A 24,514-nucleotide genomic window follows, 5' to 3' on the forward strand; every position below is an offset into this window, starting at 1 on the left:
TAAAGTGCTATGCTGCTTATGTAAAACAGGTTATGTGTGTAAAACCAGTTCCATTGTAGCAGTTTGCTTCTTGGGAAAACCTTCGAAGCACAATTATCTGCTTATAACTCTAGGGTGACCAAGCGCCCTCTTTTGCCCGGACATGTCCACTTTTTACGTCCTGTCCGGGGCGTCCTGGCGGGTTTTATAAATTCACGAAAATGTCCGGTTTTTCATAGGACCATTACGCGTGTACGTAGATTGACTGGCGTTTTGCACACAATACTAGGGTACTACTTTTTTTGCGCGACGTAATTACCGGGAGGCTGCCTTGTGGGTAGGTCTGCGCCGCGCGCGCGCAAACACACAGACACAGACAGGGATCAGAGCAGAGAGCGGAGCAGTATGACAGGAACTATAGCAGGAACTATAGCAGGAACTATAGCAGGGAAAATGCCGAAGCGTAAGTGCAGCTTCACCGATGAACTGCAAAGAAAATTTCCCACATACCGTCCCGGTCGGGACAAGTGGGAGGCGGAGTGCACCGTGTGCAAAGCCGGTACATATGTCTCGGTATCCAATAAAGGTGCTGGGGAAATTCACAGAAACGTGCAACCATGATGAGGAGTCCAGCGGCCTGCAGGTACACCAGAAGTGGACCAAATATTTTGAAAAGGCAAAAAGCATTGCATGTTACTCAGAGCTACTGACAATTGCACAGTTTGTCTTTGCACTTCCCTCTCACAGTGCAAATGTTGAGAGGGTTTTTTCACTAATGCAAAGCCAGTGGACCAAGGAGAGGAACCAGCTCTCCGTAGAGTCACTAAAGGGGATCCTACTAGTCCAGTACAACTTCAAAGACATGTCTTGCAAAGACTTTCATGCTTATTTGTTAAGCTATCGAAAACTGCTAGGAAAGATCAGCTCTACAGCAAAATATGGATGGGCTGACAAGGAGGATGAAGAAGAGAAGCAGGATGAAGAAGAAAACTAAAGATGAAAAGTCTAGATTCTTTTTAAGTTTTTTTGTCTTTGTGAGACTCTTCTGTTATTTATTTTATTACATTTAAGAGATATATTGTTGAAGCTGGAACAGAATAGTTCATATTTAGAACAATATTTAATTATTTATTTGAAGAGTCTAAGAGAGCTATTATTTTGTTATAATAAATAATGTTCATCAACCACCAAGAAGCTTGTCTGAATTCGTCTGGAGGCCGTGCCGATCGTCCTCTTTTTTTGGAAATCAAAATATGGTCGCCCTATTATAAGTTTATATACATTTAACATTCATCTTTGGTTTTATTTGCTGCATTATTCGACCAAACACCCAATTTACAGGCACCAGCATTCCATCCCTCCCCAAATAAAACCAATTAACCAATCAGTCACTGTAGGCTGATTTCATTTGCTATTAGGAGTCATTTAGTGAAAGGCTGCAGTACAGAGTGGCAAATAATCAGACACACATTTGATTATCTGCTGAGAGAATTATACACTCCTCAGTGTGAGGAAATGGCTGGCTTACAGAGATTATTTCTGTTGTTATGGAGCTGAATGGCCTCAATCGGATTTAGTGCTATCAGGATGTAAACCGCACTCACACTTTGACATCACTAAGTGTGTGTCTTACAGCTATGAGCGTTTGTGCCTCTGCATGTCTGTACTTGAAAGTGTAATGTTGTTCAACTCAGGCATTTCCAATTTCAAGGCCAATTTCTTTGCCGGTTTAATTCTTCAAATTAACAATGAAATACACAGTGTAATGAAGTGGTGACTGACGAGTGTGGATGGGTGTGCTGCTGGCTGGTTTAACCTACAACTTCATACTTACATTCAGAGTTACTACAAACAAACACTGAATTTAACCTGTAAGTATTGAGTGCTACGTGATCAACATCTCCTGTCAGTCATCGAGGCTCAAAAGCTCTTTAATATGTAGTTTTGACTGTGTCTCATTGCGTAACTATTAAAACGTTTGCTTGCTTCTTCGATACTTTCTGTCCATGGGATGGAGAAATTTTGAATCAGTTCAAGAATTGATGTACAAACAGAATAAAACAGAACACCCCCCCCCCCAAAAAAAAGGTTTTGAACAAACTTCAACTTAGATCTGTTGTGTTTAACATAATTACATTGCAATTTTGGGCAGCCGACTGAAAAACAAACAAACCTGACACACAGGCTGGCAGACAAATTAAAGGTTAATAAGACAATGAAAAGAATGAATAACCTTACTGTCAGTCCAGACAAGCCAACTTCAACACTTCCGTCAAACAGAGACATGAAGAGTAAACAGGAGGCGACTTCAGAGTCCAGGCAGTGGTTGGTAACAGGCAGATAGTCCAGATCAAACAGGTACAAGGTAAAAGAAACAAGGCAGGGATTTGAAGAGAGACAGGCAACAGTGGTTGGCAGGATGCAGCAGAAAAACTGCTACACTATACAATCTGTTAGAGAACAGACTAGGTGAGCTGGTAGTAATTTGGGAAATGAGGAGCAGGTGTGCCAGTTGCTCAGGGCAGTCAGGTGACTGGAAATGGTGGGAAAGTACAAGGCCATCTGGTGGCTAAATAGAGAATTGCAGGGAACAGGACCACCAAACTGGACTGACAGAAGTCGTGTGAGATTCAAGTAGCTATTGAAATTATGAGACTCAGTTTACCTGTCATGAGGAACACTACCCATCTTACGAAAACAACTCTAATTTCCTCCACAGCTGAGAAAATGTCTTCATCAATCAGTCTTTGTTTTAAAGGCAGCAGCTTTTTAACTGAAATACTGAGCTTTGAGTTAAATTAACCTTTACAAAGGTGCTTTTAAAAATAAAGAAAAATCAAACAAAGAAAGTTTAATAAAATGTTATATTGAGTTGCATTATGGGAAATGTAGGAGTTTGTGTTGTGTTTTTGGAGTTTGACCCACAGTAGAGATATCTCAACCTCTGCTGTCTTTGTTTTTTGGTATGTCTCTTGCAAGCCTCCTAACTTTGTGGATGTCTAGTACTGTCATGACAGTACCTGTTAACCTGAGGATACTAGATTTCAGTTTTGTGTCCTTGGCATGATTTGCTCTGTACTAAGACATTTTGACAGAACTGAGAAACATATCAAATGTAAACATGTCAAACTAACTTTTTAATAATCATTCGTTCTAGTTTGAAGGTTTCATGTACATTGTATATTTTCAACAATTATGTAAATATAACACTGACTTCAGTTTTACAGTTTCTCCTTAAATCTTTTGTACATTAATTTTATCTTTTGTGGTGAATGGTTAAGATATGGTCAAGTTTCCTGAATTGCTTATGTGCAGTCTTTGCAGGAATGCATTAATGAGTGGAAAGAGCAAAATCATTTTTATTTGACTTCTCAAGGATTAGGCAACTTGTCAAACATCCCTTCAAGCAACTTGGCAAAATAAATGAGAACCTTTTAAGACACTGTTTATAGTGCACGGCTACAGCTAGCAAAACTGGATCAGCTCTTTCATGCTGCATCCTTTCTCACAGCAAATATCAGATATTTGTGCAGCAGCTCGTCTGATCCGAGAGGATAGAGGATACCAGTGAGGAGTCCAGGACAAGACATCCTTGTTCCCATCAGACTCTGGAGTGCTGTTGACCATCTCTGTAGACCGGTACCCTGTGCAGGCAAGAAAGAAACATTTCTCATTTTCAGTAGAAAACCTCAAGTCAAATTTTAAAAGACAAAATAGAATATTTTGCATTTTGGAGTGAACTCAACACAAGGGTATGAAAAAACAGAAGTAAATAAGCTTTGAAGATGCTTCTTGGGAAACACACTGGAGTGTTAATAAATGTAACATAATGTTTATAGAAGGTATGAATTATTTTAAACAACTAAATTACTATAATAACTCAACAAATAAACCCAAAAATTTCAAAAATACATATCTTGCTCGGTTGGTGAAATTCATGAAACTGAACAATCTCCAAGAAAAACAGAAAACACTGTAAAACTTCTCAAATGTGGCTTTGTATGTTAGAAATGTTCGTCTGCACACAGTACTGATATTAGGAACTCTCAGCCGATGAAGATGTCGTTTAAAAATGTTAGGTAAAGTACTTACCCTGAGGAGTGAACTCATACTGGTCCAGTTCTCTGTCCAGGATGCTTTTCCTTACCCGTGCATTGCCACAAGATGAGACTGCCAGGCGTATCAGCTCTCTCCCACAAATCTTGATCCTCTCCTGTGCATGAGCCACACACGCTGCAGCCACGAGCGTCACCATCAGACACGCCAAACACTTAGCAGCAGACATTGTTTAATGTGTTGGTGCTCCCCAGTTGGTCAGTGGAGGCAGGCACTTAATGGATGGATAGATGAGAGGGGAGGTTGGACACCAGGAGAATAACAAGGGTGTGTGACGACTTACAACTTGAACTGGATGAGGTTTATATAGTCAATGTGTGTAACCAATAGCAGTGGTTTCAAAACTGCTGAGGCCAGAGATTCTGAAAAAGTGGCATTCAGCCTTGGCGAGGGAAAAGTATGTCCTGATCTAGAGCTCAACATGACAGTGATACAAAATCTAATCAAGGTTAAAATTCTCATTGAGATAAACAGAACACTTGGTCTGATAGTCTGATAGTGATCTACAGCTCAGCTTTAGAAAGATATACATGAATGATTTTGCACTGCTCAGACTCACAGGAACATCATACAGTGTTTTGGAAACTATTGGTCTGAGCTTGATGCTTCACTGAGAACAGTTCAGATGCTCACAAACAATGTGCTTAGTGATTTTTGGATTCGTTAGTTTTTAAAATTTTTCTTTATTTTACTAAATCCTTCTGCGTTCACTGTACACGTTTGTTAAAAACATGTCATAATTCAAATTACTGTGAACTCTTTTCCTTGAGTGTCAGTTCTTTTTACACCTTATCTTGAGCAGTGGAAGCTAATTGGAACAGTGTGCCACTGGCGAAAAATTTCAAGGATACTGACGCAACTATTCACGCACACGGTCACTCCGGGCTGCTGAGACAACTCTTTCATATTCGAGAGCTGATGAAAAAACAGGAAAGATATTTTAAATGTATGTCTGGCTATGCTTGGCATTTTAACCCCCCTCTGACGATATCACTGGCAAGCAGTGATTAGTTTATCACTCTCAGCTCCTTTGCAGATAGCGGGCCGTAAAGCTGAAAACACAAGTCTTTATGCTTTGACTCCTAAATAAATCAAATTATTTATTTCTTTTAGAAGAAAATTTAGTAACTATCTGGTGAACATAGTAGAGCATTTAACAGCTAATCAGCCAAATATTTCCATCAGGAGTTGGTAGAGTACAAACAGAGCTAAAGGAGGGTGAATATTGGGCCTAGACTTGAATCCCACCTGTTACTGCAAGTCACTTATTAATGCTTAAACACGTGAGGTGCATAGTCATGTATCCGTGCAGCAGGTGTATATGGTATCTGCACTGCTTGTGATGGACTGAGTATATATGTTACAGTTCACCTGTGGAACATCTAGCCCCTAAAACACCATTGTAGTTAGTTAGTTAGTTGTTAGTGCAGACATCCTTGTAACAGCCTGTGATAAGTTTAGACAAGTGGTTCAACTTTATCTGTTGCCCAACATTGTCTGCCGTCCTCTGCCTGCCTGTCTTACTAACCATTCCCTGGTCCTTTCTCACTGCATCTAATCCTGTCCATTTAGTCCTGGCTGAATCACACGAGACAGTCAGAATTCCTCAGTGCTCCTGAGGTTTAATTGATGCTGACAACAGTATTAAACCACTGGCATCTCTCCCATTACCTTATCCTGTAATACTATTAGACAGGAAGCATTGGCTCTCAGACAAATAAGACAAGTGTCTGTTAATAGACTGACTTCATGTTTCTTCTATTTAAAGGGGAAAGTGGATTATTATAGAAAAGTATAAGGGCACTCCTGTGTGAAGAAGAATTTCTTTATTTGACCAAAAATTTATTTATTTATTTATTTTGCACCTTCGGTTGGTATTGAGGACAAGAATATGTTTAAATATAATCTGAATTTTACATAGTTTTCAGCCTGTGTAGTAGTTTATAATTTACTGTTTTGTTTTATAGACAGGAAAATGAAAAAAATGACACATTTCATAGTATTTGCACATTTTCAATTTTCACATTTGTAGCCACTGAGTAATAGATAGTTTCACTTCTGAAAAGGGAATTAAATGAAATGTAATATCTACAAATGCCTGCAAAATAAATTCACATCATACAGTATTTTTATGTCACATTTGGTGTGCCATTTGTTACCTTTGCAATTTTGCATTGCAAAGGTAACAAATGCACATTCATCACAAGTTACATACATTCCTGTGCAAGAGTTTCACTTAGCAGATTCCACCCAGTGGCTCCCCAGTCAAAACCACTAAGCTGCTGTTATCTCAGAAAAAATGTAAACAGAAATTGGACACACACACTTTTAACAAGGAATTTAGTACTTGCAGAAACCTTAAACAAAAACAAGGAAACATAAGTAAAGTTATACTGACAGTTTCCCCTCAACATATTGAATATCTAATATAATATTCTAGCAAAGGTACAATATTGTATAGGACACTGTACTTTTAAAAAGTGACAAGTACAAGAGTAATGTGTTATAATGACAAGAGGCACAACACATCACTAGTGCAGGCTCAGGTAGAGTGGGAATCACTGGTATCAGTCATGACCAGTCAAATAAATCTTCCTTTTAATGTGCACTGCACCAAACAGAGGAGTCTTGACATGATCGATCAAATCTTTTTTCCAAGAGAAAACTGTTACATTCATTTATAGAGTGAGCAGCCAATACAGCACATTTAATATGTTTATGTGGAAATAATGCATTTGCTTTCTGTAACGTTAACATTGGAAAACCCAGACCCAGAGCTTATTTCTTATTCCCTGAAGAGATGACGGCCTGCTACACAACTCTTACCCAAGTGTAAATATTGAGCATGCAAAACACTTTATCTCAATGCAGGATTTCAGGAGTTACTTACATCAGGAAGAAACTGACCTGGTGTCATTCATGGACATAGTCTGATTCAGTAGGACCTGATTCACTGCACCTGATCAGATTCTGTGTGCCACTAAAATAGCACAGTACATGATTGACTTTTGTCTAACCCCATGCAGGAGGCGCAAGCACAAATCCCGGTAATCCTTGACAACAAAATTACACTCATGCTCTTGATCGCTTATGACACAACCCCTGGTGTGACTCTCCTCCTCTTAGCTACAGTCAAGAGCAGTGAAAAAAGGTTCTGCTGTTAATGCCACTGTGCTGACACATGATGCATGGCACATGGGAGAGCTCTGCACTGATGATGTGGAATTTGTTTCAGGTGCATATACTGTAAATCTGAGGGGTTTTTTTTATACATTTGTATTTTAATGAAAGACAATAACAATACAACATGATGTTTGACTGGCTACAGTCCATGTAGTTCATGGACTTCTAAAATAGTTCATTAATAGCACTTCCAATAAAAACTGTTCACAAGCCTCCCACTCCTTTAAAGTGATCAGTGTAACATTGCTTCATTAATGACATTACTACTGGACCTCCTTGTGTCAGATATCTGCTTCAGTGTGGTCAGAAGCAGTTGCAGCCAGGTGCCTTTCTTAGAAACAGACAAGAAGTTGTCCAGTGGGAGTATCTTGCCTATTTGACAAAGGAGTCATCTCCCACAGCATGCAAACAGCGCATACTGTAAAGCTGAGGCTTAATGATTATCTCAGCTTGCTGCTGCTTCCACCCTCCCGGATTGTTTATCTTCAGTGGTTCAGAGATGGAGGCAGATGGGAGACTTACATCTTCTAGAGCCATAGGTCATAAGGCCATTTAGGGTTAGCAAGGTTGCAGCTAGGTAGGTTTTATACATCCTCGCTCTCAAGGCTAGCTTGCCTTCCACTGGGTCGATAGTGGATCTCATCATCAGAGTCCTCTGGCTGCGGTTCGAAGCACCTGTCAAACTTGCGTCTCAGACGCTTCTTGAGCTTGAAGGTGCGCTCAGTGTTTGAAAATGTGTATTCTTGTTCCTTCAGCTTGGCATAGTAGTCAGAAAACTTGTTGAACAGAATGGAGATGGGCATGCCATTGAGGATGATGCCAAATGAAATGCAGCCGAATGCCACACAGCGGCCAAGATAAGAGATAGGAATAACATCACCATAGCCCACAGTAGAGATGCTCACCTGTAGCAAGAAAAAGGTCAAACGTAATTAGCAAATATAAAATGTAAGGATATGCAGTGTGTCAGATTTGTTGGAAAGTCATTAAACTCAAAATTTTTAGATGTTTTTCCTTTTTATGAAAGTATTGGGGAATTGTGAATAACTCCTTATTTTTGTCTAAATAGAGTCACGACTGTGCCTTTCACCCTGTGCCCAGGTTTTGTAAGAGTCGAATAATCAAAGTGTTTACGGTACTGATTGGTTGGTGTGTTGCAAGTTGAGAATGAACAGGATGAAAAAAAAATCTCCAAGAATACACTGCAACACTTTCTATCTCTCGAATGCAATCAATGTGTCTGCCCACAAACAAGAAGCGTTGCACTGTATTAGAGAGGATTAGACACATATAAGTTAACAGCTGCTACCAGATAAATAAAAACCAAATGTCCTTAAATCAGAGTGAAAGGGACAGAGAGGACCAGCCTGATGAGACACAAACATCCTGAAACCCATGTTAGTACATTCAAATAAGGACATGTTGCAAAGTTTTGTTGTTTTTATACTCAACAACACAACAAACCTTAGACAATTTTAACTATGAGTACAATTTTAGCTATGAGTAGAAACTCATAATAGTAACAGAGCCTCTAAAATATCTACTTGATCAATAGCACATTAGCTAAACTTTACTCATTGTTGCATAATTACATGGTCAGTTTCAAAACCTATATGAAACAATGATCTCAAATAAATTAAAAAAGCCAATTGCAGCCATAAACCAAAAGTAACAAAGGTTAGATGAGAAGTTTGAGACCTGTTTCTATCCAGTGGAAGCTTAACTTAGTATACAAGGGTAAACAGCTTGGCAGGCTCTGTTCACAATGTTTAACACCACATACCCACAGCTCTAAATGTTACTCATTTACACATTATAACTTGTGCTGAATATGTAGACAAGCAGAATTGAATTTTCCACAAACACCAGTCATGACAAGAAACTGATGTTCTTGCACAGAAAATGTGTAAATAAAGTGGGTGAACTTACAGTGTGGCACCTCTAAACAATTACTGGAGTGCAGGATATGATAACACATCTGCTTAACATGTCACAGTAGTCATAGGAGACCTGCTGTTCACTGAAAGTATGATTTTAATGAGTTTATACATAGAGCAAAATAGAAAATGTCACCTAACGCCAGGACAGTTGGGTGGTCTCTAGCAGCCATTTCTCCATAGAGCATGGACATAATTAGTTCCTAGTGTGTCATGACCAAAATAGACACAGACAAATATATATATTTTTTGTACATATTTTTTGTGTTTTTCTGAATTAGAGATTTAAATCTAGAGCTGATTCAGATAGCTATTTGTTCACAAACTACAACTGCATAATGACAGTTAAATAAAACCTTGTCATGAGCTCATTGCTTGATGGAGACAGGACAGGACATGACTCTGCCCTGCCCTGTGCACTTTTGTCTTGGTCTGACTAGGCAGACAGCACAAATCCCAGCAGGCCTAATCCATGACACCTGAAATGCACCACAGTGTTTGATCATACTGACTGTTTCACTTCAGTCTCTTCAACACAAGATGAGCAGCTTAGCAAGAGTCATATTCACCATATTCAGTCGAAGGAATCTAAGTATCATTCATAAAAGCTGGGGAAGCTTCTAAATGCTGTGCATCTGTCCTCAAGATGTTAATAATGAGACTATACAGGGCAATTCACGTTTTACCTGGGGGAATATAATCACATGTAACCTAGTGCAACAACAAAAGCTTTTGTTTGCCAACTGGTTTGATTTTCCTAAATTGATGTGATTATTCATTTACCACATTGACCACATTTCGTTTGATCAAGACAGAGGATAACAGATTTTTTCAGTCAATGTAAATTAAAAAGTCAAGGGTTAAAACTAACAGATTTTGACATCATTTAGATCATAGAAATTTCACCAAAATACCAGGCACACACCTGTATGCTTGTTAAAAGCTCACTGCATAATCCCAAAAATGAAACTTTTCGGAACAAGAGAATAGAGTTTATGCCACTCACCGCAGCCCACCACCAGGCATCTGGTATGCTGCTGAATGGTGTCCCAGGCTGGTCCACCTCCACAGAGTGCATCAGAGCAGAGAAGGTGAAGATGCCCATCGCAATGAAAAGAAACAGACAGCACACCTAAAGGACCACAGAGGGATACATGTCAGTTAACACATGAAATGTGTTACTGTTTCACCACAGCACTGAGTGGGTACAGCAGGAAGTTAGAACAAAGAAAAGAAGGAACAGCATTTCAAAATCGTACATGAGCTCTGTAAATCATAGATTTAATGCAGTTAAAGGCTGTTTATCCTTGTAGATGTTGAGGGCTGGGAAATGAAAGCAATGAGCTGAAAAAGACTAAAACAGCTGATAATTCTCTGTGGACTTGTGACTATGAGTGACCACTCACATATACAGTTAGATGCTATAAAATATAGCCTGTTACAGAAAACTAATTATTGTCACTTCAGATCATCTGGTAGTTTTGTGTGTGTTCTCTTGTTTTGTGCATGTCTTCTAGATTAAATATGAGTTAGATTTTTTTTTTTTTTTATTTGATATTCCCACATACCTGCTCAGAGCACTGGCGGATGGTGAAACCAAATGCTCTCATGCCTGTGGAATGACGGGCGAGCTTCAAGATACGGAAGATGCGCATTAACTTGACCACCTTGAGCACTTTGCTGATTTTACTGACCCTTGCCATGGTTTTCAAATCTTCCTGTGCGCTGAGGTCTTCTGCATCTATAACAAACACCTCAAACAGGATCTGGACGAAATAGGGCATAACAGCCACCACATCAACAAAGTTGAGGGCACTCTTCACAAAATGTTTGACATTGGCTGTGGTGACAAGGCGCAAAAAGTACTCTGAGGTAAAGAAAAGGATGGAACAAATCTCTATCCACTCCATGTATGTTTTGCCAGCGAGTGTATATTGCCTGAGTTCTTTCACTGTATTCAATGTCATGGCAACAATAGAAATAAGCACAAAGAGGCTGGAAAACACAGCAAAGGCCTTTGCTGACATTGAGGAGTAGGGATTCTCCATCAAATCCCACAGGGCCTTCCGATAGCCTCCAAGAAACATGGTCTTGTAGCCTTCATCATCCTGGTGAGGCTTAATCTCGTCAAGCAGCTCCTGGTTGACCTTCAGCTGGTCTCTGATATCGTCCAGTTTCTCCTCAAACTTAATACGGCAGCACCTGAAAAAAAAGTGAGAAGATATTTACTTACAGTTTTTTACATGAACTACTTTTAAAATCATGCATTAAGTCCTCAGAAAAGACCAACAAAACACAGCAAGCTACAAGATAATTAATAATGAGGATCTAAAATCTGGAGCACACCTGGGAGCGTCCCGTAGTTTCAGTCCCCAAAATGACATCTCTTCCTCAAAGTTGACAGGGCAAAGACTATCCATCACCCACAGCGCGTTACTGCAGTAAAAACGAAATATGTAGTGGAAAAACATGGGGTCCCTGTCAAAGAAGAACTCGTTGTTCTGAACATTGTAATCATCACAGAGTGTCAGACGCTTGACCGGATCCTCACAGAGGGCAAGGACACCAATCCTGGTTTGTGGGTGTCGAAGTACCAAATGTTTCGGAATGTGAAACACCTTTCCACCCACGTTAAGGTTGACAGTGTTTGACTGTCTTCGTTTCGGTTCATCTACAGTCTTAACTTTTGCTGCATCTTTTCTCCCACCCCGCGTATCAAGGTTGTCCATAGATGTCCATGGTTTTACAGAGCTGTCCTGTGAAAATGGAAATTCACTCTCCTGTTCTTCAATGCTTTGTGCAAAACTCATTTCTCGTTTCATGGTCGCAAAAAGACTGGACCGACGCTTTTTCAGCACTTTCAACTTGGGCTTAATAGTCTCCATTTTGACAGCTCCTTACAAATCCAACCAGCAGAAAAATTTGGTGGCAAGTTTGAATCAAGTCAGTGAAAAACAGTAACAACAATATCCCACAAGATCTCCATTTAAGCAAAGCATTGTCCACTAAAAAAACATTCTTTCAGCTTGACGTAAAGGCAAAGAAAGAGCCACCGGGCCTGACTCTGTCAGTGCAAGAAGATCAACTGCATGAGTTAGGGATTCAGAGTCTTCTCTGATTCTCTAATCCTATTGCTGTTCTTTCTGTCCAAACGCAAGTTAAAAATACTGTTCACATGGATTAGCGTTGTGATTTAAGGCTTTGGGTGCTGAGAGAGGAGGAAAGGCAGAGAGAGTGGCGTGATGGCAGTATGGCATTGCTAACGAGGATATGAAGAGCTTTTGCACAGGAAGTCCATACTAATGCTACAGATAGATTACACAGCTCTGCCTTTAGTTATTCTCAACTTGTGCTCAACAGGTAAAATAAGCTTGGATTTGTATTTGAAATCCAGGGAACCAAAAATATCATATAGCCTCACATTTTCTATATTTTACTACATTCTAAGCCACAAAGGTTTAAGGTTTTAAGGCTCTTTCTCTTTTCTTAACTGAATCCCAGTTCAGTATGGTCTCTATGCTATAACTCTGTAGCATAATTAGTTTGTCTAGCTAGAAATTAAATCAGGCCAAGTCACAATAAAGTCCAAAATTTAACACTGAATGTTAATGTACAGCTCATACTGTGATTCTGAGGCCTACTGTACAAATGAGAATACTACTCATAGCAAAATATAAATATGTTTATATAAATGGAAATATATATGTTAATATAAATATGTTTTATTTATATGTTTGTTTATCAGAAGGATATACATTAACTTTAAAGCCTATTTACTGCATGTATTACTGTAATCCACAAGCAAACATGTAGTGACTTTAATATATGTGGAAAGAATAAGACAAGACCCAATAGTTGTTTTGTTATAGTTATATAGCTATATAGCTGCTGCAAATTTCAAAATAAAACACAAATAATAAAGTGCATGGATATATGTAAAAATGAAAGACCACACTGGGTCTGTTACTTCACTGAGTAAATTCAGTGGTCGCACTTACAGAGAAAATGGTATGGCCCGGATTTCCCCCCATAGAAATCTGTCTGAATGGTATTTACCAAGTCGCCGGAAAAGGAAGTGGAAAATTAAAATACATTTTAAATATTTTTAAAGTGTTATATTTAATTAGAATTATTAATGTGTCGCTTAGTGCTTATCGTAATTCAATTACAACTTAATGTAAATTATATTTTTTAATAAACTGAATGATTACAGTTGGGATATACTGCGGCCGTGCACCACGTGACTTCCTTTCCGGTCTAACCAGGCAACATGGATACCAGCCGCGTGCAGCCGATCAAGCTCGCAAGAGTAAGAAACTGTTGAAAATGGCCAAAATAGTTGTTTCCAGAAGGATATACATTAACAATAAGCTTTAAAGCCTCGCACGGAGCCTAGACATTGAGGCTAAAGGGAGTTTTTCTGCACCGATTAGCAAACGGCACGTCGGCGCTCGTGCTTCCATCATGGAGGCCGCTGAGGTTTCAGTCGGTGCTGGATGAATTAGTGTCTGTCCTGTGTCTGACATATACAACATGTACAACATAACAGAAAACACCGAAGTCATTTAAAAGCCTTACGTTGTGTTTTCAGGTCACCAAGGTCCTCGGAAGAACTGGCTCCCAGGGACAATGTACACAGGTAAGTCTCCTGACTTAGACTGAGGGTTTTATATAAATATAAAAGGTCACAATATCAAACGTTATTGGTATATTGGAAACCTGCTGGGTGTCCTCTGTGTTTATTGTTTGCCAAATAAGCTTAAGTAGTTCCATAAATATATTTGGTTTATTTTTTTGAACACGGGAACTTTCAGCTGCAGATTTGCGACTTAAAAAAACATTAATCAAAAATGTTTAGGTGATTTTTAGCACAAAGGTGGCAGGAAAATCTCCAGTGCCATTCTTCCAGGTCAGGTCCTAACTTAGCTTTAATGGGATCTTTACTGTCCTCTGCAGGTCCGTGTTGAGTTCATGGACGACAGCAACCGCTCGATCATCAGGAACGTGAAGGGCCCGGTCAGAGAAGGAGATGTGCTGACACTTCTGGAGTCTGAAAGAGAAGCCAGGAGGCTGCGATAGGTGAGGACCCATCAACCATGTCTTTCAGTTTGTTGATTGGTGTGTGTGTGTGTGTGTGTTCCGGTTTGGTTTGCATCACTCATAACGGCATCTATCAGTAATTTGACGACATCTGAAATTTTATTGACTAAAGAGAAATACAAAAATAACTTAATTTTCAGTTTAGATTCCCTGCCTTAAACTGTGTGTGTGTGTATAAAGAAAGCTGTTTCAAAACAGTACAGTGCAATACAGAAACACCAGTCAAAGCCATTGTTCAAAAAAAAGTGCCCAAATCTTCACAAGGATTTTTTTTTTAAGCCTAATTTTATTGTATGATATGAGGGTTCTTCTGTCTTACTAAGGGTAACTTTGCCCCACAACCCTGAACACAGGTTTGCTCACAACGAATAAGCCAAAGTGTTATAACATCCAGGCACTTGCATTTGAAATGTAAAAACGATTGCTGCTGTCCAGACATTAGAGTGAGCTATAAGTATTCTCATCATCATATAGGGTTAGTTCTGGGGTCCTCAGGACTCACTCATCTAATGGTTTTTCTCCTGGAACATCAGCTTGAGACAGCTGGCTGTGTTAAAAAGAAGCAGAGCAGTATTCAGTTGCTGTAACAAGATCAGAGAAACAGTATTAAATCTGACACTTCACAGTCGAATCATTTGACCCAAGACTCCATAATATTTCACTGTTTTGCTTTGCTGGCATCCTGTTTGTACAGAAGCATTTAAAGTGTTTTATTTTTGCTGGGTGAGGTGGATGTGTATTTTTGAGGTGGTGCATGACTGATCTCTTATCTTCGCAGTGCCCGCTGAAGCTGTGAGGTGCCAGTCCAAGGCTGTGAGGCAGAAGATGCCACCAGTTTCGCATGGGGTGGCCTGCATCTCACTTGTTCAGATGTTTTGGAAATAAATTTGGTTATTGTGAAAGTCTGGAAGTCTTGTTTGGTTGGTTTTCTCACAATTTTGCAGTTTAGTCAGTGGCAAAGGTACATGCTTGCAAACAGACAATAGACTGAATACAGAAGCACATTTTTACATTATCTTCTGAGTCTTCAGCGTATTTAAATACATGAGGTAAAACCTACATTTTGACTGTAATCCAGAGTAGATTGCAGTAAGAGAAATATTTGATACATGCAAAATGTAAGGCATCTTAGTTGATGTTCCCCTGAAAGTACCAAAAGTGATCAGTTAATGTTGTTGACTTGTTTACAGTTTAATTCTCCAAGTACATCTAACATAAACAGAGTTCTGCAACTTTGCTCCCTGCTGAAACTAGAGTAGTTTTATTTTTAAATGAGTAAATGTCACAAGGGCATGTCAGAAGTGGCCAAGTATCAAGTCTGCTGATTTAAGTTCCTTGATATAATTTTTTTAGGTTTAATTCCAGAAATGTAGTTGACATCTGAAAGTGTTTAATTACATATATATATATATATATATATATATATTTAAAAGGTTTTTCATACTAGGTTGAAGCTTGAGCTTGTGTAGTTTACTTTCTGCCCATCAGAAGGCAGCATTGAACTGAGTTAATTGTAAAAATAACACTGGCTCTTGTGATTGCCACCTCTTGTTATAATAGCATACTGATGACAATCTGTTTGATTAAACTAACCTAAAGACATTTCACAGTTCATTTATCTTATTCAAACTATTAGTGGAAAATAATTTCTTCCATCTATTTTCAAATAAAAACTTCAGAGACTGTAATGCTGTATGTATGACTGTATATGGTACACTAAGTTTGTGATTGTGTCTTCCTGTAAATCAATAATAATCTACCTCACAGGATGAGGTAGATTATTTTTTCTATGAAAAAGTGTCAGAGTGATGACAATTCTTTAAATAAAAAATAAAATAGATATTTAGCATTCATTTTTAATTAATTAACTATGTTAAATTTGTCTAATTGTTCAGTGCAGCTGAATTCAGCTATTTATGAAACACAGGCTTTGACTTGCAGACACAGTGAAATACAACCAAATGAAGCGGGAGGTTTTTTGGATGACATGGTAAAACTTCTGCATATCGGTGCCAAAAACAACACAGGTGTACCACTTTTCTTGTCACAGCGCAGCTTATTTATAATTACATATTCCAAAGCAAACAATATTGCAGCTGCACTTCCTGGGGTTTATAAACCTTGGAAAATAACTGCTGCTTTAAATGCGAGGGCATCAAAAAGTGATGTGAAACCAAAGAGGAAAACTGACACCAAGCCACATATTAAATCCTGGCAGCTATTCATTAAGTTAAAGTGCAATATGCAAGCCCAAGAAAAGCATGCTGGCACTTGACAGCTGGAATCAGCAAAGCAGAAACGAGATGATAAGACAGCAAGAGAGACAAAAAAACATTTCCATGACATCTTAATTCGACAAATCCAGTCAGGATCAGGGTATAAATGAATAAGCAGCATTTATCTTGCAGAAAAGCAACACCAACGAGCACTTTCAGCTCCCAGTGTGAGCATAAACAAATGGACAAGTTGCCCAGCAGTCTGTGGTTATGTTGTACCCTGAGGAAAATCAGAAAACAGATCTACACATCCCACAGTCTGGATCTGACTCATTCAGCCAAAACATTTATCAAGGTGCTGCACTGGCTTTGTTTACGTTTGAGCTGAAAGACAGAAAATAAGTGAGGAAGCAAGGGGCCACAACAGAAGGTGAGAGTAAGAGTAGTTACTCAGGAGACTTCATGGTCAGCATTAGCTCTGTTCTTAAAAACAACTCTGCGTCTCCTTATCCTCCCTGTCATCGTCATTCTACACCCGTCCATCTCACGGCTTCATTCTTCCATCCAGGCCTACGCTTGGCATGTTTATACCTCGCTTCATCTCCCCCGTCTCCCCCCTCCCTCACTGAAGCAGAAACATAACAGGTTAGAAACAAGTCCAATCCAAGGCCACTCCTTGTTTGTCTGCATGCCTCCAAGGTCTAACTGAACCAGGGGAAAACATCATCACTGGACATGTCTGTCTGTCTGTCTGTCTGCAGGCCGAACATGCAAAACACCAAGGACAATGTGGCCAGAAGTGCAGTGGCTGGTACTGCTTTCAAACTCAAAGGGCACAGTGTTTCTCAATTACGTACATTATATAACTACAAATACATGCAACCATGCAAGAAGTTCATGTACAATTTGAGCATTTTATCTGAACTACAGCCCAGAAAGCAATTAATCACGGCTCTAATTTAAATCCCTAAAACAATGTTATCACCTCACTTTTGAAACTCTGCTCTCAAAATGATACTTGACACTTTTCATTAATTTCATTTACTGAAAGTGTGACTTTAATTACTTGTGATAAAAACAAAATAAAAACAATGAAGAATAATTCCAATTGGCCAGCCTCCTCAAGCCAGTTCTTAGTAAAAGCCTCTTTCCGGCAGATAGCACAGCTTGCAAACTGTTTGTGCAGCCAGCTTTCTTTCTGTTCTTTACTTAGGACTTTACATTTACAGCCAAAATCTGATGATAATGGAATCCATTCCTTCCTCTATTTGTACAGTGTTTATGGTGCCAGTGGCTGTCACACAACCCCAAAGAATATTTCGACCTCCCATAGTTGGAAGTTAGCGAGGGATTTCTGTTTTTTTTAATCAAATACTTTTCCTTTTTAATCTCCAAACACATTAGGTGACTGTGGCCTGATGCTATCTGTCCACAAAGCTTTGATGTTGCTTTGCAGACTTCAGATTTTGGCTTTTGTGACAAGACTGCCCAGCAGCGGAGCTAAACTTTCCTGCAGTTTCTTTGCAGTCATATGGGGGTTTTACGGTGCAAACAGTCTTGTCTTAACTTTAAGACTTCCCTTAAACTGCAATTTCTTACTGACTTTTCCGGCCGGGTAAATTTCAGGGTGGCCTTCTCTACTTTGTAAGCATCAATTAGTTTAATTTCAGATCTTCACTCAGTTGCCTTGGAGAGCCCATGGTTGTTGAGTGATACCGTAAGGTTTGAAGACTTAGAGGATTTATTATCTACCATCCACCGAATGAAATGCTCATTTTGATGTCTGCTTGCTACATGGTATTTCACTGCATTTATTTATTTGACTCTTTTTTTCATCAAAATCAACAAATGTAATTTGCCCAGGGCTGCTCTAACATTTGCATACATCTCTCAGTGTTTGAAAGCTATAACTACATTGTTTCGTAGTATAATCTCTAACAGTAGACACTATTTTCTGAAGTGATCATATTTTGAATGTGTTTTTTACCTACTGTACTGTACTGTACAATGACACGAGTTTTGTGTAAGGGGGCTCACTGGAGTTGCAGGAATTAGGCAGGAGGCTTTGGGCCTTGTTTCTCTCATGCTGACTAACAGGATGTGCACCATGGAGGTCATGGGGCCTCCAGGGGGAGTGAGGTCTCTGATTAACACTCTCTGAACCCAGCTATAACCTGGGTCACTGCCCTCAGATTTGGTAATGGGGCCCATAGGACGCAAAGGGGAAGGGGATGCAATCACCAGGAGACAACTAAAGACATTCCCGGCCCCTCTTCTCCTCCTCTCCCTCTGCTGGTTTCTGTCCTTCTCTTTCTCACAGTCTTTGATACTTTGTTACCCGCTCCGTCTCCCACCAGACCATCTGATCACTGAACTTTAGTAAACCCTGCCTCTCTACAGAGCATCATTCCAGCCATTAACTGCAGAAGGTGAAGCTGCTCTAATTGGGAACACAAGCCAAGTTTTCACAGCTGCCAGCAGTGAGAGAAGCTAAAGAAAGGACAAAATGCTGTAATTTAAGATTAAAGATTTAAACAAAACTTGGCATGCACAGCACGTCTGGCATTTAAAACATCCTAATTATATTTACAGTTTTGCAAAGCACAGGGCTTTACATTATATAAAGTATGCTCAAATAGAACAAGAGGAACATTTTGAAACATATATTTGAAAGTGGGCATGAACAGAAATCATTATTTGTGCAAGCAACTGCAATGTACTACAGAAAAAAAACACAAGACCCACAAAGTGTAAAAAGAAGACAAGATGAAGGACGACAACAAAAAACCAGCTTGGACATTCATTTAGTATTTATGTAAACAAAAGCTCAAAAGGGGAAGACTTCATTGTGTGAAGGTCAGAAAAACAAGCCATCCATTTATTATTCGAAGGCTCCATCCCCTGCGATGCATATGACTTATAAAATATCTTTTCCCACATTTCCCTGCCAGTGTCTCAGCACAAACAGCAGGTGCACAGACAGACAAAGTGAGCGATACACAGGGTCAGATGTTATCAGCTGTTGATAATGAAGCATGTTGTGAAGGCATGGTGGTGTAGGGGCGCGGTTAGGAGACGACTGTTTTGAAGCTCTGTCTTTTGGTAAACACTGTAAAAAAAAAAAAAAAACAAAAGCAAACAAAGCTTTCTGGGTACAGCAATCCTGGCACAGTGCGCTGGTTACTCAGCCAGGTATTACTCCAGAGCTAAAGTGTCTGCGTGGCACTGAGGGCAAAGCTGATGTGATCAGGCTTGTTTTATTATTTATTCTAACACACAAGGCCAGTTTCTGCTTCATCTGGACGAAACAGCACTTACTTATCAGCTTGCAGTTTACCTGTCACTACTACTACTAAGAAAACCTGATCAGTTCACTCCTCATGAGCAGAGTGATATGGAAAATTAGACGTATAGAAGTCACATCCCAGTTAGCGGTTAGCTTTGCATAAATTACTGGACACAAGAGCAAATAACTAGCATGACTGTCTAAACCTGAACAAAATCTATCTACTAACCCCAATAACATGTACTAATAAACATGTTATGGCTCGGCTGTTATATTTCTTGTGTGAGCACAGTAACTTTAGAAAATAAGAGCACGTCCAGTACATAAGCACCCATATACCTGTCATTTTACAGTTAGATTTTTAAAAATATTTTAAACAAACATAATAAAGGTGTTAATTGGTGAGCTGATACATTTCCTGTACCATCAGGCAGTCAGGCTAAGTAATTACCCCTGTTTCTAGTCTATTGGCTGAGCCAAGTTAAGCATCAGCTGGTTGTGGCATCAAAATTAATGCAGCTCAGCAAGAGAGCGAATAAGCATTCCCAAAATGCTGAACTATCCATTTACCTTGTGTATCTGAGCTGTTATCTTCTGATAAATGAATGGTGCTTATACACTACAGTCCTTGGAGGACTGGCACATATTATACACATTCACTGGTGCTCAGAAATAAATCCATGAGCTTCTGGCACACCTGATGAGAGATCAGGATAGACTCAGGAAGCACAGCTGGGTCAATATTTAGCAAGAACAAACATTTTGGGGCAAAAATATTTTCCAAATCTTATAGGGCCAGGTTACTCTGTTCAGGCATTTCAGGTTTGCTTTGGCCTGTCATTTCTGACAGTGTTTTTACTCAGTGGCTCTGGGGGATGAATCAGAGACACAACTTGTCACAAATGCCAACAACCCATCTCTGGCCCCACACTGATCACCTCTGTATTAGCAACATGGGCACAAAGAATGTATCACAATAAATTAAGGTTCAAAACACCACAACATGTAATTTTAGCTGGACTAAAAATTGCTCTGACCACAAGACTGCTGAGAAGTCTTACAAAATAAGGATTCCTGGCTTGCTTTAAAATCAAAAAACAGCCTTACTTGTAAAAATACACTAAAATACTGATAGTTGAAACTATTTTCTGGAGCTAATCAATTTCAGGTAGGATTCAGAGATCAGATTATCAGTGGTCATACAGTCCATGTAATATCTGAACAGTGTAGAAAAAACATAACCCCTGTCTCTTGATAATAAACTACAATACTGAAAGTCATTTTAAATGTACATTTTGACTTTCCAGAAATACAGTTTTTTGCAGAAAATGAAATAATAATATAATGAAGTTACTGATAGTAGCCAGTTAGCTTAACTCACACTGTATTTAAACCGACAGGACTCCCAGAAGGTGGATGGTTTCCAAACTAACCTATAGTAAATCAATCAGAAACATAAGTGTAAAATTGTTACAGAAATGTAAGTGCTAATGATGGTGCACAATAGTTACAGGTCAAACCCCTGCACTTCTAGAAGAACACTTCTTTCAAGCCTTTTTTCCTTCTCCAAAGCACCAGCTGCTTAGCACTTAACAGTAAGAGGCTGTCTGGCAATACCCACATCTTTCCCAGAACGGGCCTCATTCAGTTAGATCTCACTTCAGTTCAAGTGCCTCCTCCATCTGATCTGCTTACATCTCCACTCCTGAATTACAATCATTGTGATCAGTAACCTACACCCAGTGGCCTCAAGTGCTCCTTATTCTGTGGTTAACATAGTAGGATATGTGTGTTTGACTCTTTCACAGGAGGTCAGTTAGTTCATGGGAAGCAGCCTGGATAACGGGGGTACACACCACCAAGGGACATATTTCTGGGGACAAAAGTGTGTCCCCTGAAACTCTGGGAAGACTGAACATCGCTGCTTATCACGAATGAGGCTTTGGGTGCATCAAATGTAAAAGATGGGGATCTGGGGAGCTAATTTAATACCCACTTCTGCCTGATTTGAGCAGAATCCCCAGACAATGTAAACATGTGTTTGAGATATTTACAGCTGCTGCATACATGGAATACATCCTTGACCTTGGTAACCTGTTTTGTTCTCCAATGGGATTTTTGTTATGCAGTAAAAACTATATTACAACATGGTTTCTCATCAAACACATGCTTGAGATATTAAGACCAAAAAAATTCAGCATTTACACAGAAAAAATATTTTTTCACATTTTGAGAAATAAGCTTATGCACTTTCCAAAGATGAGATGAATTTTTAAACTTTTTGAAGGAGCCTATCTTAAGAAAACTAAATCTTTCGAGGTTCCTGTTAATGAACAGTGTGTTACTGATTAATTTATTTTTTTTCATTACATTCATAGCAAGAAGGAATATTTTAACATGTGGCTAAATACACTTATTGTTGAGAGTCACATAAAAAGAGTAACGCCCCTCTCATATCTGTCAAGGTAAATATAAAGCTGGATCGAACAGCCTGTTTTCATAGCATAACGACTGGTTAAAGGGGGAACAGCTAGCCTTGCTCTTTCCAAATGTAAGAAAACATATGTGCATCAACACTCACAAAGTTCAATGAGTAACATGTTGTAGCTTTTTTTTTTTTAATCAAACCTGTCTGATCCTAATGGACACATCTGAGACAATGAAAATGGTAGTGGATCTTCAAAGGTCTAAGGCCTGTCCTTATCCTGTCAACGTCTGTGGTGAGGACATTGAAGTTATGCCAGCCAATAAATGTCTAGTGTGCACACCTGGACAATTAGATGGATTGGTCACTGAACACAGCCACTCTATAAAAGGGCAGAGATGTCATTTCCTCCTGAGGCGGCTTAGGTCTGCAGGAAGATGCTGCATACGTTTTATCAAACTATGGTAACAGGTGTGTTGCTTAATGCTGCAGTCTGCTGGGGGGGCTGCATAAAGCACAAGGCGGCTGGACAAAAGCTGGTTCAGTAAATTCAGGTTGGATTTACTGGACTCTATGGTGGAGAGATGCAGAATACACTGACCATCCCCTTCACAACATCCTGAACACCCTTGTATGAGAAACAGTAAGTCACCAAGTCAAGTGCTTTGTTTTGCACCAGGTGTGTAACTCTGGATTTTGTGTCTGGATGTGTCGATAAAGCAGAAGTGAAGTTCTCTGTGCAATCTGTAATTTAGCTGGCCCTGATATTAATACACACTGTCTTTCCTAATTATAGTTGCTACATTTAGCCTGAGTGTCAAGTCGAAGTGTTTGCAACCTTCAAGGACAGCACTTGTTTGTTCAGTGGCCTGAGGCAGAGCCTGACCCTAAAATACTGCAGATCAGTGTGGATTTTCACCACTATAAAGAGTTCACAGTGCACACAGCTGCTGAGATGAACTGCAGTGTACATGTAATTAAGTAGTTTTCCAAAATTGGGATTTGTGTACATTGTGTACCATTCTGCTTTCTGCCACCTGGGGCACTAATTTAGAAAATGAACAGCGAAAGAACCGAGGGAAATGCATGAAGCATCAGTGGAGGAGAAGATGTGCACGTCTTCCATCGGCAAGCGTGCTCATTACTACCAATCTAGAAGTAACAGTATCTCCTGTCAGATAAAAAATACCAACCCAGTCAAGCAGAAGAAGAAAAAAAGCACGTTCATTTCTATCATGTAGCACATGTCTGTGCATGTGCACCTGAGCATGAGATGGAAGGAATGCAAAAGACGATGACTTGAGTGTACGCAAATGCATCTAAACATAGATTATCTTTCTAAGCAAGAAAGATAATGTATGAATGAGTCATTTGGATGTGTTGATTAAAGACTGTGAGCTGCAGGGCACAGGAGCACCTGGACATGAATGTTGTATTGTTTTGTCTTACATAACTTATCTTATGTTAGAGGGTTTTTTTTGAAGTTGTTGTTGTTGTTCCTCTAACAAACTGCTACATTTCAAATCTCAACAAGTCAAACTGTGCAAATATCACAGGATACTGTACAAGCTAACCAAAGTGCAGCGCTGCTTCTCCTGCCTGAGCCTGTTTGCTGTGAGTCAGTCACACCTCATCTCTCAGGACCACTGGAGGCTTGGAAAAAAAGGTAGGTTTTCATGTCCTTCAGTGCCATGTCACATTCAGTATACACTACTTGGGGCAACAATAGTAAACCACTCGCTAAAGGAGCCCCACTGGCCCCACTGGTCAGGCCTGACTAAATAGAAACATAATGCTCTCGCTTTGCTCCACTTGGGGGCAGTAGTGGGTTTTACCTCTGTGTTCCACATTGAAAAAATTGGTTCAAGCAGATGTTTTCCTCTCTCTAATACATTTAAGCTGTCTCCCATGTAGGTGTACCCATCATTCATATTATTAGGTAAACCTGTGCTTTCCATGTTATGTAGGTGAAAGCCTATAAATCAGGCTTTGACATACAACACATCCCTGACCACACCTGTCAGACACATAAATCTTGTACGGCTATGTTTCTTCATGATTAAGAGTAGACACACCAAGAAAGCAGCATCCATCGCTGTGTTTAATAGGACACATCTCTCCCTGCTGTCTTCTGCCTCTCTCAGTCCATCCCGACCGACTTTTCCACTCAATCACAAGACAGTCATGAGCTCCAGTCACTAGCCCTGAAGCAGAAATGAGGCACATATAGACTAGGTGATTTATGGTTACTCTAAATGTGTCTGAGAGAAGC

At 39.6% G+C, this 24,514-nt stretch overlaps 4 protein-coding genes across 5 annotated transcripts in view; 1 reads left to right on the top strand and 3 right to left on the bottom strand.

Annotated features, from left to right (window-relative positions):
• kcnn1a (potassium intermediate/small conductance calcium-activated channel, subfamily N, member 1a) overlaps positions 1 to 2,424 on the bottom strand; it is a 70,279-nt gene extending 67,855 nt beyond the window's left edge. For both annotated transcript variants that reach the window (XM_026312591.1, XM_026312593.1), the window contains exon 1: positions 2,218 to 2,424. In XM_026312591.1, the coding sequence (XP_026168376.1) occupies positions 2,218 to 2,265 (48 nt within the window). In that variant the 5' untranslated portion in view covers positions 2,266 to 2,424. The remainder of the gene's footprint in view (positions 1 to 2,217) is intronic.
• A 1,020-nt stretch (positions 2,425 to 3,444) lies between these two features.
• insl3 (insulin-like 3 (Leydig cell)) lies at positions 3,445 to 4,264 on the bottom strand. Its single transcript, XM_026314504.1, has 2 exons — positions 4,072 to 4,264; positions 3,445 to 3,608 (listed from the first exon to the last, which is right to left on the bottom strand). Exons 1-2 carry the CDS (start codon positions 4,262 to 4,264, stop codon positions 3,445 to 3,447), a joined length of 357 nt encoding a protein of 118 aa, XP_026170289.1.
• A 1,642-nt stretch (positions 4,265 to 5,906) lies between these two features.
• Positions 5,907 to 12,796, bottom strand: LOC113133748 (potassium voltage-gated channel subfamily V member 2). Its single transcript, XM_026312606.2, has 4 exons — positions 11,562 to 12,796; positions 10,784 to 11,417; positions 10,222 to 10,347; positions 5,907 to 8,183 (listed from the first exon to the last, which is right to left on the bottom strand). The coding sequence occupies exons 1-4, from the start codon at positions 12,098 to 12,100 to the stop codon at positions 7,863 to 7,865; spliced, it is 1,620 nt and encodes a 539-aa protein (XP_026168391.1). The 5' UTR covers positions 12,101 to 12,796; the 3' UTR covers positions 5,907 to 7,862.
• A 617-nt stretch (positions 12,797 to 13,413) lies between these two features.
• Positions 13,414 to 15,221, top strand: rps28 (ribosomal protein S28). The gene is made up of 4 exons (XM_026312633.1): positions 13,414 to 13,524; positions 13,807 to 13,854; positions 14,172 to 14,294; positions 15,094 to 15,221. The coding sequence occupies exons 1-3, from the start codon at positions 13,486 to 13,488 to the stop codon at positions 14,292 to 14,294; spliced, it is 210 nt and encodes a 69-aa protein (XP_026168418.1). The 5' UTR covers positions 13,414 to 13,485; the 3' UTR covers positions 15,094 to 15,221.
• The last annotated feature ends 9,293 nt before the right edge of the window (positions 15,222 to 24,514 follow it).

The sequence above is a fragment of the Mastacembelus armatus genome, chromosome 17, assembly GCF_900324485.2.
Source record: "Mastacembelus armatus chromosome 17, fMasArm1.2, whole genome shotgun sequence".
Classification (NCBI taxonomy): domain Eukaryota; kingdom Metazoa; phylum Chordata; class Actinopteri; order Synbranchiformes; family Mastacembelidae; genus Mastacembelus; species Mastacembelus armatus.

Bases quoted from the DNA above. Each gene is read 5' to 3' on its own strand.
- insl3 (XM_026314504.1), bottom strand. From the start codon at position 4,264: ATGTCTGCTGCTAAGTGTTTGGCGTGTCTGATGGTGACGCTCGTGGCT. The intron at 3,609-4,071 runs GTAAGTACTTTA...ACCGGTCTACAG, and splicing joins GTATGAGTTCACTCCTCAGG to AGATGGTCAACAGCACTCCA.
- LOC113133748 (XM_026312606.2), bottom strand. From the start codon at position 12,100: ATGGAGACTATTAAGCCCAAGTTGAAAGTGCTGAAAAAGCGTCGGTCC. The intron at 10,348-10,783 runs GTATGTGGGAAT...GTGGTCCTTTAG, and splicing joins TCCGCCAGTGCTCTGAGCAG to GTGTGCTGTCTGTTTCTTTT. The intron at 8,184-10,221 runs GTGAGTGGCATA...TTCTTGCTACAG, and splicing joins ATGCCTGGTGGTGGGCTGCG to GTGAGCATCTCTACTGTGGG.
- rps28 (XM_026312633.1), top strand. From the start codon at position 13,486: ATGGATACCAGCCGCGTGCAGCCGATCAAGCTCGCAAGA. The intron at 13,525-13,806 runs GTAAGAAACTGT...TTGTGTTTTCAG, and splicing joins AGCCGATCAAGCTCGCAAGA to GTCACCAAGGTCCTCGGAAG. The intron at 13,855-14,171 runs GTAAGTCTCCTG...TGTCCTCTGCAG, and splicing joins CCCAGGGACAATGTACACAG to GTCCGTGTTGAGTTCATGGA.